The following is a 13,662-nucleotide window of genomic DNA, read 5'->3' on the forward strand; positions in this document are numbered from 1 at the left end:
TTGAGGATTTGTTTGGTAGGTTGGTGGGTCGACCTGCAGGCTCTAGTTTTTTGGTCCTTTTAACTCTCCTGTCTCTGATGAAGGACTCTGAACTGAAACGAGAGCTGATGGCGGCTTTGTCCAGACCTCCTCCTGATGGAATCGGACTGGTCCCATTATAATGGGATCGGACCTAATCGTGCTTTTAATTCCCTTATCGAAGTCAATTCATTGACTGTTGATCATTTAATGAATTCCCTCTTAGGTTTGATTTAATCCACAATCAGTTTCTTTGCCTCTGTGACCACAACCGCTGTTTTTTTTTTTCATTCCCTCCACCAGACTAACGAGGATCAACATGTTGCCTTCGCTTCGTTTCACCATCTGCCGCCTTGAGAAAGCCTGAAAGCTTTTCACTCCATCTGCACATTTCACCGACGTCTTTGTTTGTTTACAGCAGCGAGACCAAAGTTTCCAAGATGTGATGAGAACAAGTCAGAGACGCTTGTGGCTTCACCTCGTGGTCCAGGATGAGGGATGATTGTGGCTTTTTGGAACGATGGGGACTCGTTCACGGCCCATTTAAAGATGGTTTCAGACGATAAGCATGAAGCAAATCCAGGATCTTGGAGGTTTTCAGGATCGACTTTTCAGAACCAAATTTACAGTTACAGTGCAGTCAGTGCTGTTCTCCTGGCAACCTCCAAACCCAGACTGTACATCAGATTGCCGGACGGGGAAGCATGAAGAGCACGTCTCCTCTGCTCTAGAGTCCGGTGATGGTGTGTTTTACACAGTTTAGAGCTCTGTCACTATTCTGTAGCGCCCGCCGAACGCTCCCGGGGATTTCTCATTGCCTACCGCATGGTGGCTGAGTTGCTGGGTAGTCCTGCACTCCCTCCCCGGGTCTCAGAACAAGTTGCAGTAAACAGAGAGGAGAGGGCTGTCCTCGGGGCGAGCACCTGTCTCGTTCTGTCCGGGACGCACTTAAAATTTTTAGACTTTAAATGAAGCCGCCTTCATCGTCCAGCTGTCAGTATCAATCAGCTGGAAGCATAGCCGCGGTTTCAGCTTTATGTGGAGTCACCTGACTTTTTATTCTGACACCGCCACGGACAAGTCCTGAAATATGGAAAAAAAACTGATATGGCCAGGATTATTCCTGACCTGGTCTGGGACCAATACATCCAATCCACTGACGTCTCAAGCAGAGCAAATTGGGACAGAATTGTTTTTGTCCCGGAAAAGAAACGTGTCCTGATCTGCTCTGTTCGCGGTGTTCTTAACATTGGGAGGATATTTCCTGGCTGGACTTATTGAACAGATACCGTATATATATATATAGATATAGTCTTCTCTATAAGGCTTTATTTCTTATTAAACATCTCGACTCTTGAGATATTTTGCGTGACTCGAGCTTTGGGTTTTTTTCCAGTTTCCTTTCAGATCCGCTGAGAAGAAAGGAAATGGGACGTCGGATCTCCGGCAGTAAAACTTCTGTCTTGTTTCCCAACTTGCAGCCAAACAGATCCCTCCAGAAATCTCTAATGAGCAGCCGGCTGTGGGAAATGTCGCAGGGCTTTTATGCCAGAAGAGAAAAGCAATTTTTTTATTAAACACCTCTTACCTTACTGCAGCGTTTTATCAAATCCACACACCACAGTCCCGCCAAGAATCACCGCTCCATTAGGACGTGAAAGCTTGTCTTCACGCCGACGAGCGGCGTTCGTACCACCTGCACTTGATCGACGCGTTTCTCACTTCACATGCCGTGTCGTTCCAGGACGAGGGCTGACCTCGCTGAGTCGGAGGCGTGTTTCCTGCAAGGCGCTGGGCCGAGGAGACTGCGAAGGCTGGCTGTGGAGGAAGAGGGACGCCAAGGGTTACTTCTCCCAGAAGTGGAAGAAGTACTGGTTCGTCCTGAAGGACACCTGCCTCTACTGGTACATCAACGAGGAGGTAGGTCTTCCGCTGCTCCCCACACGGATTCCTAATGAGAGCGAAATAACAGGCCAGTGATGAAAACCTGACGGACGTCATGCAGGAGTCTGAAATCACTTCGTCAAGAAATACAAATCACCCCACCGTGATACTCCGAAAACTTCTGCCTCCACTATTGATCCCGCGACTTCCATTGTTTGATTGTAAGATTTCTGACTTCTACTCTGACTTGTTAAAATGTTGGTGGTGATTATCTTGAGACTATTAAATCTATTATCTATTAAAAAACAGGTGAAGTTTTCCATTCATTCATTTATTATTTGGAATCATTCATTTACTTACATTTTTATCATCGTGTGTCCAAACTGTGTCCAGAATGTGTGAATGTGTTCATTTTAAAAACTACATATAAAACCTTCACGTTCCTTTTTTTTTTTCATAATTTGGGAAACAAACGGGTGAAATTTCTCTTTTTTTTTATGTTTTTAAGTTTGAGTTTGTTCATCCATGATTTTTGATCTATTTTTCATTGTTTGTCAGTTTCATATTTTTACATTTGATAATATCTTGATTTAGATATTTTTACGACATTTTTAGCTTCTGTGGCCATTTTTTAAGGTACTTAGTTTTTTTTAAGATATTTTATGAGTCTTTGCTGTTTTAGCCTCTTTAGTTATTTCGCCGTGTTTTCTAATGCTCAGAGCAGCTTCACATTTATTTTATTTGTTGTTTTTTTGTTATATTTCTTTCCTCCTCTTGCTTTTTCTTTCTCTTTTATCCTTTTGGATTTTCCTTTATTTTTCCTCTTATTTCTCCTATTTTTTTCTTTCCCCTCTTTTTCTTTTTCCTTTTAGATTTTTCCACTTTTTTCCCTTTTTTCAGTTTTTCTTTTTCCTTTCCTTTCCTTTCCTTTCCTCTTTTCCGTTTACTTTTTTCTTAAAAAATAGCAATTTTAATCACTTTAGTTGGACCATTTTTTACTTCATCGTCATCATCATCGTCATCATCATCGTCATCATCGTCAGCAGCAGGCAAATTTCACTTAAAAAGATTTTGGTGTAATTAAGTAGTTATTCCAGTTTATTGCTCAGACTTCGGTGAAATGTTGTGAAATAGTCTCCCGTGGATTGTTTGCACTCTTCCTCGAGTATTACCAAAAGTCCCACTTCATTTTGTACCTGAAACACCACCTGCATTAAATCATTTATCTGCGTCCTCACGCGTGTAAACAAACCGTGGCGTTTGACCCAGATATCTGCCACTTCCTGTTTACCTTCTGTCAGACTGAAAGGCGAGTCTCCAAAGTGATTCATAAAACCTGTGCAGAAAGGAAAACGGCTGTCATTTTGCTTTCACTTTCTCCCGCCGCCCTTTAAACGAGCTGAGTTTTCTGTCCTCCCTCTCTCCGTCTGCTCAGGACGAGAAGGCCGAGGGTTTTGTCAGTCTTCCAGAGTTTAAGATCGACCGAGCCAGCGAGTGTCGCAAGAAGTAGTAAGTCCTCCACGGAGACGCGCCCGCTGCATAATCCTGTGTTCATGTGCAAATATAAATAAATAAATAAATAACTCCCCGTATCTCTCCAGCGCTTTCAAAGCCTGTCACCCCAAGGTCAAGAGCTTCTACTTCGCAGCAGATGGAGTGGACGACATGAACAGGTAAAGCAGCGTGTGCCCAACACGGATGAAGGTCATGCAAAAAAAACATAAAACTCCCAGCTGGATGGAAAAGCTGCAGCTTCCTGTTAGTTTCTCTTCATTTCATTCAGGGTCTGATGCTTCAGCAGAAATCCACGATTCAATTCAGTTTGGGTTCTATAGACCAAATACGACACGTTTCCTTTTTTTAATTCTTATTTCTTATTAGTATTTTACATGGTTCACATAACATTTTGCCTTTGTCATCCATTCATCTGTACACTACAGCTGAATCTCCACAATACGTCCACATTTATATAAATGTATAGTACGGCGATGATGGTCCTTCCTCCATACTGTGATACAATCTCTTAAAGTTCACCTCCTCCTCCTGTTCTCCTCCTCCTCCTGGTCTGGTCGGGCCAGAAAACTTCAGTATTCTAAGTTTCTAGCTCCTCCTTGATTTTCCTCATTTGAATATTGGCTCATAGGAGCTGCATTCAGAATCTGCTGTGTCTGTGTGAGCTGGACTGGCTCCGCCCACACATGCCCATCTTGGGAAGAGGAGGAAGTATTTCCTCTCGTGGTGCCATGTGCCAGAGCAGAGCTGCCTAATTGTGGGCGGAGTCAAAGGGAGGGCCTACCTTGATTGGGATTGGCTGAACCCCCGATGACACTATATAGGGTTTGATTTCTGATTGGCTGCTTGGAGCAACACACTTTTTAAAACCTGAAACAAGCCAGGGACAGAGAGGACAGACTGTCTTCACTTCTGGGGCGTCAGTCCAGGTATGGGGACGAGTAGTACTGCTGGAGATCCTTTAGAAATTCAATTTTGCATAATATAACCTTTGTGATATTAAAAAAATAAAACTTTAAAAATGAAGTAAACCTGACAGGAACTTGTGAGACGATTCCGACCATTTAGCGTTATATAAAAGATGGCCGTATGCTGTAACATACATGATCCATCTTTTCAGAAACACGTTTTGTTGTGGTCTTATGTCAAATGTAATTCTTTCCATCCTAAAAACATCATAGATAATCTCAATCCACTCCAGTTTCTGAAATAGATATTTATCCTCAGAGGAGACGTTATCAGGAAGCAGAGGCGACAGTCATTTCAAGGTACTTGAGAGAAAAACCAACAATTCTCCATGAGTACGTAGAAGAGATGGACAGAAAAACTCTTGAACCAGACTGAGAGGAGGAGACTTTCTGTAGATTCCATTAGAATAGCTGCATGTATTACCGCAGCGTTTAAATTTCTTTTGATCAACTTATCCTTTTTCTTTAAGACGTTATTATCCACAAAATGAGTGTGACTTGGTGACATGCTGAATCTTTTTGAGACACAAAACCTGAATATGTAACTTGATGTACGATATTGAAGTGAATCCTCAAAGAGTTGATGTGATTGAACAGTTTGCTTTACTGCATCTCCTTGATTGTTACTTGGAGTGTAAATGTTGCTTGAATGAGGTCAGAATAAGTCAAATCCATTCTCTTCATGCAGTGTGCGGTGTTATAACCGCTTTATTTGTCACGTTCAACTCAGCAGTGAACTCGTGTGGGTTTTTGTTTTTTTCCTGTCAGGTGGCTGAGTCGACTCAACATGGCCGCCGTGGGCTACGCAGAGCGGGAGCGGATACGTCAGGATCAGGGTGAGGCTTCGCCACGCCGTCTGTAACCACCAAACACCAAACTAGAGCTCTGTAAGCAGTCTGATCACCCACGACTCCTCCGGGAGGGAAAAGCCAATGTCATTGGGCCCCACCAGTGACTCCTCATTACACGTTTATTTGTTTATTCTCCACATCCAGGCTAGAACTCATATAATCTGATATTAAACCCAAGAATTTATGGTTTTTGATGGTTCGTCGCGGGAGTAAAGCTCATTTCACTTTATGCTGATAATAATGGCTTCTTCTATGGTTTCCTTTTTCTTTCAAAGCACATTCTCCATGCGTGTTCATGACTCTGACTGTTGGACTGACGTCAGTTGTCTTCAACCTTTATGACCAAAACAGCCATTTTCACAATTTCCCACCCAAATCAAATTTGTGTGGCGCCGCAAAACATGTAAATGACCTCAAATGAAGAAAACGCATCCCCCCAAAAAAACAAACTGCACATAAAACATCCGAGGCTGCCTTCTTGAAGTGTCACAGGAACAATTTAGATCATTTTGAACACATTTTCAGGTTTGTTATGGCTGTTTTAGGACTTTCTTTCCCACCTCAGTCATTTTCTGCTTCTTGGCTATTTTAACCTGTTAAGTGATTTCAGTGTTGATAGTAAATCAGTGTTTCCTGATGGTTGGAGCAGTTTTACCTCTACTAGTCATTTTTTTCTTTTCTTTTTGTTAATTTATTTCCCTCCCTTTTTACCTTTATTTTCCTGTTTTCGATTTTTTTCCTGTTTTATTTTTCCTTTTTAAATTTTTTTCTATTTGTCTTTATTTTTTCTTTTTCTATTTTTTTCTTTCTCTCTTTCCTTTCCTTTTTCCACCTTTTTACCCTTTTATACCAGCAAGTTCAGTCAATCTACGTTGACCATTGTCCTTACAATCCTGTTGTTTTAATCCGGGATCTCAGATGTCAGTAAAATATGAGCATTCTGGGAGAAATATATAAATGAATGGATCGAGATCCCAGTGATATGTGGATGAAATCAATGAAAAGAGGATTAAACAGATGATGTGATGAATAAATACATGGGAGAGTGATGAGCGATCCATTTATAGACGTCAATATGAGTAGATACCGATGACACAGTGAATATATTGAGCAATGGATGGAACGTAAATACATGGAGATGTGAAAGTAGATGGCGGATACAGATGGTTTGTGAAGTGTGTGTGTGTGTGTGTGTGTGTGTGTGTGTGTGTGTGTATGTGTGTGTGTGTGTGTGTGTGTGTGTGTGTGTGTGTGTGTGTGTGTGTGTGTGTGTGTGTGTGGATACATATATAGATGAATGGATGAATAAAGTGGTGGGTGGATGAAAGGACTCACATGTGCTCAGGTGATGACAGATTCATTAATATGTATGTGAGAGAGAGCGGACTAGAGGACAATGGATGAGTGGGCGGGTGAAGCTCTACATACATTAGACAGCTTTGTGTTGATGTGATGGGTTCTATAGATATAAGGTGTCAAACATGAGGCAAATTGCCCAAAACGGGTCCCCAAGAGGCGCCAATCCGGCCAAAGCACCAAGAATATTCTAGAAATTTCAACAAAAACTGACTTTTTAACAAATTTCTTACAGCGTGACATTATCCAGATACTCAACACTTTCAGCAACACACTTTTTAAAAAACTGAAACACGTCAGCCCACTCGGTATAAAACTGAACTGCATGTGGAACCTGAACTAAATTGAGTTTGAAACCTTTGAATTAGATGGTTGATTTATCAGACAGGCCAGATTAATGGGATGTTTGTTGTACAAGTGTAAGAACCGGCTGGTGGGGTCATTAACTCAGTGGCTGGAGATATTCCAAGGCGACGAAGGTTGTGGCTGGCGAGTTGGACCGCTGAAGTGACTTGTAGGGTAACACATTAATGAGAATAATAAAGGGTATTTCTCTGGTTACGTAGATATAAAATAAGTTTAGTTTTATAGATTTTATTATGACACTGATGGACCAGAAAATCCTGAAGAAAGGTGATAATGTTGATATATGTTATGTTATATGAACGTAAGATATCAGAGATAATCTAAATATATAGATGGACGGACTCACGGTGGTTGTAAACAGTTTGCAATTGAACACAAAATACTGGATATAATTATTGAAGGGTTTTACATGTGAATTATTGTATGTCTAGATTATTTAAGGCGTGGCCGTACGTCCACAGACACGAGACAGTTTATAGTCGTATCAATCATCAGACTATATTAATGGAAGGAGACAAAATGATAAAGAGGCGTTTGGGTGATGTATTGATCGATGTATCATTCCTGTGTGTGTGTGTGTGTGTGTGTGTGTGTGTGTGTGTGTGTGTGTGTGTGTGTGTGTGTGTGTGTGTGTGTGTGTGTGTGTGTGTGTGTGTGTGTGTGTGTGTGTGTGTGTGTGTGTGTGTGTGTGTGTGTGTGTGTGTTTCCTGTAGATTACTGGAGTGAGAGCGAACATGAGGAAGACGCCACCTCCAGCCCCAAACAGGACAGTCCCCCACCTCCATACGATACCTACCCACGGCCTCCATCAGTGAGTCATACACACACACACACACACACACACACACACACACACACACACACACACACACACACACACACACACACACACACACACACACGACTGTTCACACTCATACAAAGTGAACTTGAAAACAAAAACAAGGGAAAAAAGAGCAGCGCTGCTCCTCGGCCCATTTTAACAGTTAAACTTATTCCACAGGGAGCCGTCGGGACACATTCAGTGTAATTGTTGCTATAATTGAGCCTAAAAACTGGTTGCCGGTTGCTCTACATTATGTATCTCTGGCTCAGGGCGTAGATGAAAGTGTGAAAATGTGAAGACAGCAGCACCTTGTTAGCTCAGATAATCAGGATCCCCAGACATATAATACAAAAGAAAAAACAAGTGTATCGTGCTTCGTCACAGTTCTGAATGGACGTCCGTCACGTTCCTTCCTCTTCTTCGCTGTCTCCATCAGATGAGCGCCTACCTGGAGGGCCGGACCACTCGCCTGTCCTCCACGGAGACGTCTCGCTCCCGCTCGTCCCAGGAGGACTTCCTGTGCGGCGAGCCGCCCGCGGTGGCCGCGGAGCCGCAGTACCACCCCGGTCCCCTCGGGGGCGGCACCATGCACAGCGGGAGGAAGCCGGGCGGCAGCAACAGCAGCGACGCGCAGTACAGATGTGATCCCGTGGAGGTGTGTGAGTCTGTTTGACACTCTGGGCTTTATGTTTCGAGCAGACTCCAACTGGGACCGGCTGTGAGGCGACAAGGCCAACCACTGCACCACCGTCCCACATCCCCGAGGAGTCATGTTTCAACAGTTATTCATTATTATTATTTATATATTATTATTAAGATGATGCATTCTGTGGTAGGATTTGGTTGACTCTGGAAAATACAGCAATAATAGTTTGTTCCTTTATTTAATCCCCCTCATGCAGTTTATAAGAAGTTTTGCAAATGATTGATATTTTGCTTATGGAGGTTAAAATGTTACATTTCGGACCCGTTGACACATTTCAAGTGAAAATCCATCGTTTCTGCATTTTTGTTTTTGAAAAGTTTCACCCAACATGCAACAAAAGCTTTCACTTGAAGGTTTCGTATAAACGGAGCCTTGCAGAAAATATGAAACTATGTTAACAAGAATTCCTCATCAGAGACCCAGCAGGGACTCCGGAGTTTAATTACTGGACAAAGGATTTTAATGGCTTTTGTTCTGATCCTCTGACATGGGAAAAGTCTCAGTATTTACACTTTTGTGTAGGTCCACATCACGTATACTTTCATTGTGCTGTGAAAATCAGTAAACTTAAAGCGGGACCTCTTTTAAATGTTTAAAGTCTCTGTCTTACTTCTTCTTGTAGTACCGTTCCAGTCCTGCTGGGGGCAGCAGCGAAACGGGATCCCCCGGGCGGTCTTCGTCGTCGCAGCGGCGCTCCTGGCAGGACCTGATCGAGACGCCGCTGACGGAGGCCGGACTGCACTACCTGCAGACTGGACCGCTGGGTAATCTACGTAAAAACTACAATCACAAGAAAACAGTTCTCAGTCTTGATAAATACGATAATAACAAGTTAGAAATACAACACATTCTCTCTGCATCTCCTCCTAGTGGCTGGTTATAGGTACTTCACATGCTCCATCCACTACTGGTGTGTGTGTGTGTGTGTGTGTGTGTGTGTGTGTGTGTGTGTGTGTGTGTGTGTGTGTGTGTGTGTGTGTGTGTGTGTGTGTGTGTGTGTGTGTGTGTGTGTGTGTGTGTGTGTGTGTGTGTGTGTGTGTGTGTGTGTGTGAAATTTTTTATATATATAAATTTCTTCTTGTTTTTGAGTCAATCTTTAAATAATAAAAAATACAAAAAACTGTTTAAACTAGTCCCTAGTGACATAATGTTTCACAAAATCTAAAACTCTTGAAAGAAGCCTGTGATTCCGTAGTGCTAACCACTACACCACCCTGCCGCCCATCAAAGCATGAATATATAACATCAGCATGTTTCTGCCACGAGTTTCCTAACGTTTGTTCATACAGTCTCATCCATACATCCATTCCATAGAATTGAATTAATCCTGATAAAAGTGTTGAACTGATCTGTCCTCAGGGACGCTTCACCTTCGAGTTTATTAAAAAAAAGTTGCTTCATTGAAATTACCCCCCAGAAAAAAAGACCAAAAGTAAAATATTACGACATCGTTAGATTTTAATTTGAGATATGCGAGTCGGCCATTGGACCATAAAAACCTTGGCGGCGGCGGCGGCGGCGGCAGCAGTAGCAGCAGCAGCAGCAGCAGCAGCAGCAGCAGTAGCAGTAGCAGCAGCAGTAGCAGTAGCAGCAGCAGCAGCAGCAGCAGCGGCAGCAGCGGCAGCAGCAGCAGCAGCAGTAGCAGTAACAGTGGCAGCAGCAGCAGCAGCAGTGGCAGCAGCAGCAGTAGCAGCAGCAGCAGCAGCAGCCGCAGCCGCCGCCGCCGCCGCCGCAGCAGCAGCATCTCCTCACAGACGAGGCGTCCTTGTTATTCTGCTCATATTGACTGGAGGGAGACGTTCCAATCAAAACACTGCAGATTTATTGGACCGGTGCTCGTAAATCACTCGTGATCGCTGAATATTTGATGCAGTTTGAGCCCGGGTGTTTTTTTGTACTTCATTATAGTTTCACTTTGCTCGGGTTCACATTTCTGTCCAGACAATGACGATGATGTGGCGGATTAAAGCTTTACATTGCTTTTTACGTGTATTAAACTCAAATTAAATTATGGAAGAGAAAGTAATAAATCACACCTCAAGGGCAGCAGTGGCTGCGAGACTTTCAGGGTAAAACTTTTAGATAACAAACTTAAAACTTTTAAGTGTCTGCTGACGAGGTTTCAAGTGAAGATTCATAGATTCTGCTTTTATTTCACTAAAGTTTCATGTTTACGACACAACGGCAACGTCAAACACTGAAAATGATGTAATTTTTGTATTTGGCCACTAGTGGGTGCTGTTTGCTGTTTTTGTACTGAAACCTCACAAACGTGCACAGAGAACAAAACGCTATAAACATCAACAATGAGAGTAGACGGAGGTTCGTATTGACAGACGACCAAGTTGGATTGTTAAATTTTCACATTTCGACTAAAACGTCACATTTTCTTAATTAGGCACACGTTATGCTATTTTTTTCTTTTAAAGTGTTTCCTCAAGTTATGTACTAGTATGAATGTACATAGATAAACACTCTGTAATTAAATCAATATAAATGAATGAATGAAATTTTTTTATATACATATACTCAAAATATATAAATGTACACACACCGATTGAGGCAATTACATATACACACAGAAATGCACATATAACACGTATACATAGACAAATAAAAAGATTTGAAAAGAATCTCATCCAAGCCTGATTTAGATTGTTATTTTAATATGACTTAGAAAAGCGACGTTAAAGTTTCCCAGTTACACTTGAACGCACCAAAAGAATGTGTTGTATGAATTTAGTGTGTGTGTGTGTGTGTGTGTAGATCTCCTATGATAGTCGCCTGTTTTCACCCTGTGTGTGTGTGTTTGTGTGTGTGTGTCACACCCCCCCCCCCCCCCCCCCAACAGAGGACGCCGTCTTCGCGGAGCCGGGGCCGGGCGGCGGCGGCGGCTCCATGATGGCCGGGGCCGTGTACACCCTCCCCGCTCAGAGGAACGTCCCGTTGCCCATGGCGATGCAGAGGTTGATCCCCATGGCAACCCAGGGAGGGAAACCCCGCAGCTTCACGCTGCCGCGAGACAGCAACCTGCACACGCTCCTGGCGCCGCCCGCGAGGGAGCAGCCGCACACACACAACGGTGAGGGAGCTTCGTCCGGCGATTCTTCTGGACGGACGTCCTGCAGCCTCTGGAAGGAAAGAGACAAATCTTCACATGTTAATTCAATATTAAATGAGAAGAAACTTAAAAAACGTACTCAAACATTTGACAAACAAAAGAATCGTCTGCATAAAGCATCGCCAAGTTTTAAATAAATAAAGTAAAAACTTGTTAAAATAGTGCTGTATAGATAAAGTTTGATTTGATTTGATATGAGGGGAATGTAAAGAGATAATATAAGAATTCAAGAGAATGCTAGTCTAAATAAAAAGGTTTTAAATGGTAAAATGGAGAATATATGGAGCTGCTCACTGGCTCATATTTCAGTTCTCCACTGACTTGATGGCGTTTTAAGATTCAGACAAAACAATGAACCGCAAGCAGAAGCTGACAGACGGCAGTGGGTCTTATTATCAGTAGAAACTACTCTGCAGCACACAAAAGGACTGATTCAACTAGACTTTCATTATTTTGTACTCGTATTTGTACTTTTGTCGTCTCCAATTTCCACGTTTACCATAAAGGTTCTCCAAGTGACTGAGAATGAGCCCACCTCAACTCTCCTGTTCTCCCTCCTTAATGTCAAAACATATTGGTAATGGATGTCCAGAGCCAAAACAATTCAAATAAAATAAACTTTCTGTGCGAATTACAGGCTTTTAATGGATTTAAAGTGCTAAAATGTGATTAAAAATGTATTTAAAGGTGGTTTAGTAACTCGTGTAATAGTTTTAGCTTCCATCTATTCACATTTCCTGAACAAGATGACGAGGCAGTGTGATATTGGGAAACGATAAAGTCCCAGCAGTCTGGACTGACCAATGATTCGAGGTTTGAGGTTGAGCTGCAGGATTGTTTTGAGGACGAGGTGCCGCAGGTTTCGCCTTTAGCTTTAGCTTTTGTTTCTCCGCGTGATAAACGTGCACAGCGGGCAGGACACAAACACAGAAACTCCTTCATCGGGATGTTTTCAGGACTCCGATGAAGAATCGGGCGTCACGTCCAGCCCAGTTTCACACTGAGTGCGCTGGACTGGGATGATATTTCCATAATAACCTTTAAATTTAGCGTTTTCTTAGTTGTGGCGGAGAGTAGACGTGATGAAAATGTCTGGTTTTTGGGGGAAAAAACAAACAATTGCAAAAAACAAATGACTACAGTCTGAACTTAAAGCCAATTTGAAATGAATCTTCAGGTGGAAAATCCAGTGAGAGGTCCCAACAGTGTTTCCTCGGACATCTTTCAGGTGATTTTACCGGATCGGAGCCTCTTGCAGGCCGGGTTTGTGCCACGGGCCTCAAGTTTGACACCCTGCCTCAGACCGTCACGACCTGTAATACCCCCCCCCCCCCCCCCCCGCTTCCACAGCTCTTATGTAACCCCGCTGTAATGTGAACGACAGTCATTATGCTTCCATTCAGGCAAGCAACGCCCGAACCTTTTCTGAAAAGGTCAAAAGCAGAGGAGCGGCCGCTGCTCGTCGTGTCTGAGCAGCGGCAGAGCGGTCGGTCATGAGACCAGCTGTACAGTCGCCGCGCTGCGGAAGCGAATGCAGACGATGGAGTCGGTAGAAGTCAAACATCCCCCGTCACCGGAGCATGAAAAAGACTGTTTTCTCTCAGACTGACTGGAGGAAACAACCTTTTTAGCGACGGAGAGGAAGACGGGAAGCGTTTTGAAGGTGAAGACAGCAGGACTTGTGCCAGAAGATAAAAAAAAAAAAAGGCTCTCATATCCACTTAAATCATCCGGAGTCTCTGCACACACAAAGCTAATGAGGCTAATGACGCCACGCTGCGGAGGCCACGGGCACACGGCGACAAGAAACACTGATTTATCTTATCAGGTGGGGCTTCTGTTTTTTTTTTTGTTTTTTTTGAAAGGATTTATTAAGAGGAAAGATAAGGGATGAAGTGTGGGAGGGGAAGTGGAGAGGACGTCCCTGGAGAGGGACAGAGAGAAGGACTTGATGATCATTAATAATCTCTCCTGTGAGTAATCCCAGTCATTAGTGTGTGTGTGTGTGTGTGTGTGGAGGAGGAGGAGGAGGAGGAGGAGGAAGAGGAAGAGGA

General features: G+C 43.2%; 1 protein-coding gene across 1 annotated transcript in view; it reads left to right on the forward strand.

The window, feature by feature from the left end:
* Positions 1-13,662, forward strand: part of cnksr2a (connector enhancer of kinase suppressor of Ras 2a) — a gene marked incomplete at both ends in the record, with an annotated part of 59,361 nt that overhangs the window by 39,844 nt on the left and 5,855 nt on the right. The window contains 8 exons of the mRNA XM_080489816.1: positions 1,763-1,938; positions 3,338-3,411; positions 3,504-3,575; positions 5,151-5,218; positions 7,669-7,766; positions 8,218-8,436; positions 9,110-9,251; positions 11,339-11,569. Coding sequence (XP_080345942.1) covers positions 1,763-1,938; positions 3,338-3,411; positions 3,504-3,575; positions 5,151-5,218; positions 7,669-7,766; positions 8,218-8,436; positions 9,110-9,251; positions 11,339-11,569 — 1,080 coding nt within the window. The remainder of the gene's footprint in view (positions 1-1,762; positions 1,939-3,337; positions 3,412-3,503; positions 3,576-5,150; positions 5,219-7,668; positions 7,767-8,217; positions 8,437-9,109; positions 9,252-11,338; positions 11,570-13,662) is intronic.

Source organism: Lipophrys pholis, assembly GCF_963383615.2.
Source record: "Lipophrys pholis genome assembly, chromosome: 20".
NCBI lineage: Eukaryota > Metazoa > Chordata > Actinopteri > Blenniiformes > Blenniidae > Lipophrys > Lipophrys pholis.